The sequence below is a fragment of the Varroa jacobsoni genome, unplaced genomic scaffold, assembly GCF_002532875.2.
Source record: "Varroa jacobsoni isolate VJ856 unplaced genomic scaffold, vjacob_1.0 scaffold_284, whole genome shotgun sequence".
NCBI classification, from domain to species: domain Eukaryota; kingdom Metazoa; phylum Arthropoda; class Arachnida; order Mesostigmata; family Varroidae; genus Varroa; species Varroa jacobsoni.
In genome coordinates this window covers 130,626-133,912 of record NW_019213186.1, presented here as the reverse complement: position 1 = coordinate 133,912, position 3,287 = coordinate 130,626, and the positions used below count along the sequence as shown (strand labels likewise).

The following is a 3,287-nucleotide window of genomic DNA, read 5'->3' as shown; positions in this document are numbered from 1 at the left end:
TATTTTTTTCTTTGCCCCTCACACCATAAAAAGTGCTGATGGACAGCCCGCCGCCACTTGCTGCTGTCGAAGCTGCCATAGGTAGGACTGCTCTGCTATACAAAAGCGTGCTGAGATCGCCTCGCTCACGCCCTCACTGTCTTTTTGAGGGAAGGCGTCTTAGAGAAGTCGAAACACGTCGCTGAAGTAGAAAGGCTGCGCCTTTAGAAGAAAAATAATGTCTTCTACTACCTTCAATAGGTAGAGCAACAGCAACGGCACTGGCTGCAACCGCAATTAGCGCTTGGTATGGCAGCCTACTGAAAACGGCCTAACTTTTCGTATTGAACTGAGGGTTCTTAGGTAAGCCGCTCGAGTATACAGCACCTTACAGGTGAAGAAAGCAGAGAGTGAGTGCAAGCATCGGAAGGGGGTGCATCAAAAGCTGCTTCATTAAGTGACCGAACGGAGTAAGTGGGCTGGATTCACACGCACGAAAATACCACAGGAACAGCTACAGATAACCTCAGCGTCTAGGTACATACGCTGGCTAAAGTGTAACGCGAAGGAAAACCTCACACAGCTTACATGTACCTGCATACACTTGGTGGCTTGAACGGCTGACGATCCACTGCTGGAACAATGATTTCTGGATGGCCGATTCTATAGTTTTAGGGAAAACGAGATCGGACTTAGGTGTTTAGTAGTAGGGAGCAAGGGAAGTGGGCAAGGCGCTCAGTATAGCGAATATTCTCATAAAGGTTAAAGTTACTTCCAACGGGCAGGAATGCATTTTAGCTTAACGGATATTGGATATTAGTCTGTCAGGCTAGTAGTCCTGCAGCCTGCATGATCGATGGCAGGACAAAACATAGGACTTGCCGGCCATACGAAGTATATAATACCTCTCTGTGCAAAGTTCTATGAAAAGAGCGCGCGTGCAGTAGCGTTGCATGTTGTGCTGCTATGAGTCGATGAACAAATTGGCGCGAATAACATAATGAATAGCAGTAGTCGCGGCAGAACAGCAAGATGACAGGCAAACGTGTCCATGGGTCGCAGCCTGGGTATATCTGTCTAAATCTGCACGTGTATCCGCGTGCAACCTGACTGATTTCGTTTGCTTTCTTGCACGATGAAGCTAACGAGGCTGACCGAAGAGTCAGCTTTCTTTTAAATATCTCTGCTTGTCTCGATAGCCTGGTATGATCGCCGTCATACCTTATTAATAACCTTAACACCTTATTGTGCACTACATTTATACAGGGTGATTACCTAGAAATTCGCCTGGTATATTTAGTCAACGTTCAAGCCGTCACGGAAATGTACCACATTTTATTTAGCAGAACGTCGAATGAAATCTAATGTTAGGTAACGTGCGAACTAACCATAGCCAGCCTTCTAGTTGATCTTGACTGATTGATTGGACGAGTTTGTCCACGAGACGAGTCCGCCGCTCCTTGTGGTCGTTTGCATACCAAGAAGGCCATACGCCAAGAGGGCTACATGGGCCCGATGGGGATCTTAACGAAAACGCCTCAGAGGGACCTAATCGCTGCTGAGATCCTCTGCGAGCCCCGCCGTAACCAAGGACTAACCCTACGCTGAATACGCAGGCCACAGCTAGAACCTGTAAACAGTACGGAGAAGTGCAGCACAGAAGATAGGCCATAAAGAAAATCGTTCCGCTTACTTTATACATGCATGGCAATTCACAAAAGATCTGTTTGACTAACAAGTACAATATGAGAGTCAAGTTAAATAGAAGACAGCTTGTTACGACCTGTTTTTGAACGATGATCACAGCTCTGTGTGAATTGGGAGCGGTAACCATTACAGATTGTTGTAGTAGATTTGATGCCCATTTAGGTCGGCCATACGTACATACATACATATATACGCGGCAGCGAGATTGACTTCTGTTAGTCGACCCATGGTCGTAACGAAGTGGGCAGCATGGAGAGACGTCTAATTATTTAGCATAGAATTGTTTCAAGTATGTCGCTTTGGCCGTATCATTTTTTCGGCAGGACAATCTTGCACATAGGAAATCGCACGAATGGCTACAATTTGAGATAAGTGACACTTGCAGAAATACAGAGAGTCAACCCCTTACTAGCTGAACCTTATGCGTTATCTATGATACCGAAGTGGCGTATATGTTGCATTATAAAACAGGCCGACGATTTGAACTTCAACAATGGCAGTAGCCCATCTCATTGTACCCACCGAGTTCGAAGGTCATCAACAATGTTTCTAGTCCTCTGCTTTAGTTGATCATATAATGCTATGTTTTTTTTTATCGTGTGACGTTACGCTAAGCAATTGACATTGAGATTAATACTCCTCCGCCATCGCCGCACTCATCTAAACTCCCGTTATATAGCGATCATTTTCGTAGTGTATCGTGGAGCGCTCCCTATACGCTTCACTGCCCTTGAATGCTAAGGACAACCTAAACTGATATTCCACTGCATCATTACTATACGTGACTAGGTACACGAGCCAATAGAAACAAATTGCACACCTAATTGAACTATAATAGAAAGTAAGGGCTTAGTCACTGAGTGCCCACATGTCTACATGGTACTGCACGTTTTTCGATTTTTATCATCGAAATTACTGATCTATACAGATCTATAAGCGTTTGCTGAACTTTTACAGGTACACGGTTATTTGTCTTGCTAAAAACCCACATCTGTACATCACGTATTGTTTCCATTTATGAGACCCCAACTAAGTTCCTATTGAGAAACTACAAGGCTAATTTGGATTCTCGAAGTTTGTACGCAACGAACCTACAGCCATTTTGCCATAGCCTCATACAACCAAACGTGGACCGCGGATCTATCTTTAAACATATCAGATTAAGTGGATTCGACAAGTAGCACACTGCGTAGTTTCAGCTCTAACGAATTTCCGAAGTACAAATTTAGATTAGAAAAAAACGTGAGGGCTCCCTGCTCCTTCAAAGGTGTTCACCATGCTATTGCAAATCATCATTGAAACACTGTAACCTATCCAGCACGGTATAAGCCAAAGGTGTTGAAAATAATTGTAGGCACCTAAAGAAACAATTCTCAAGAAGTATATCCGAGAGCGGAATTAAATTTTTGGCTGATAGCAAACCAAACTAGAAGGGTGCAAAACGGCCAAAATGAATTTTTCATGTTTATAGATCGGACAAAAGAGGAAACGCATATTCCTTGTTACAAACAGCCCGACAAGGTTTGTCGCAATTTAGGCACCATGATTATATTGAGGCAACATCATATTTAAAGTGGGTAGCTAAAGAGAGTAGAAAGGGT

General features: G+C 43.8%; 1 protein-coding gene across 5 annotated transcripts in view; it reads right to left on the bottom strand.

Moving 5' to 3' along the window:
• LOC111258992 (aminopeptidase NAALADL1) overlaps window positions 1-3,287 on the bottom strand; it is a 36,735-nt gene that overhangs the window by 21,283 nt on the left and 12,165 nt on the right. For 4 of the 5 annotated variants that reach the window (XR_015310393.1, XM_022830635.2, XM_022830634.2 and 1 more), the window contains exon 3: window positions 1,368-1,609. The exons of the other annotated variant lie outside the window; for it this stretch is intronic. Coding sequence is in view for 3 of the 4 variants with exons in the window: in XM_022830635.2 (XP_022686370.1) it covers window positions 1,368-1,609 (242 nt within the window). In the remaining variant the exon portion in view is untranslated. The remainder of the gene's footprint in view (window positions 1-1,367; window positions 1,610-3,287) is intronic. 5 annotated transcript variants of the gene reach the window in all.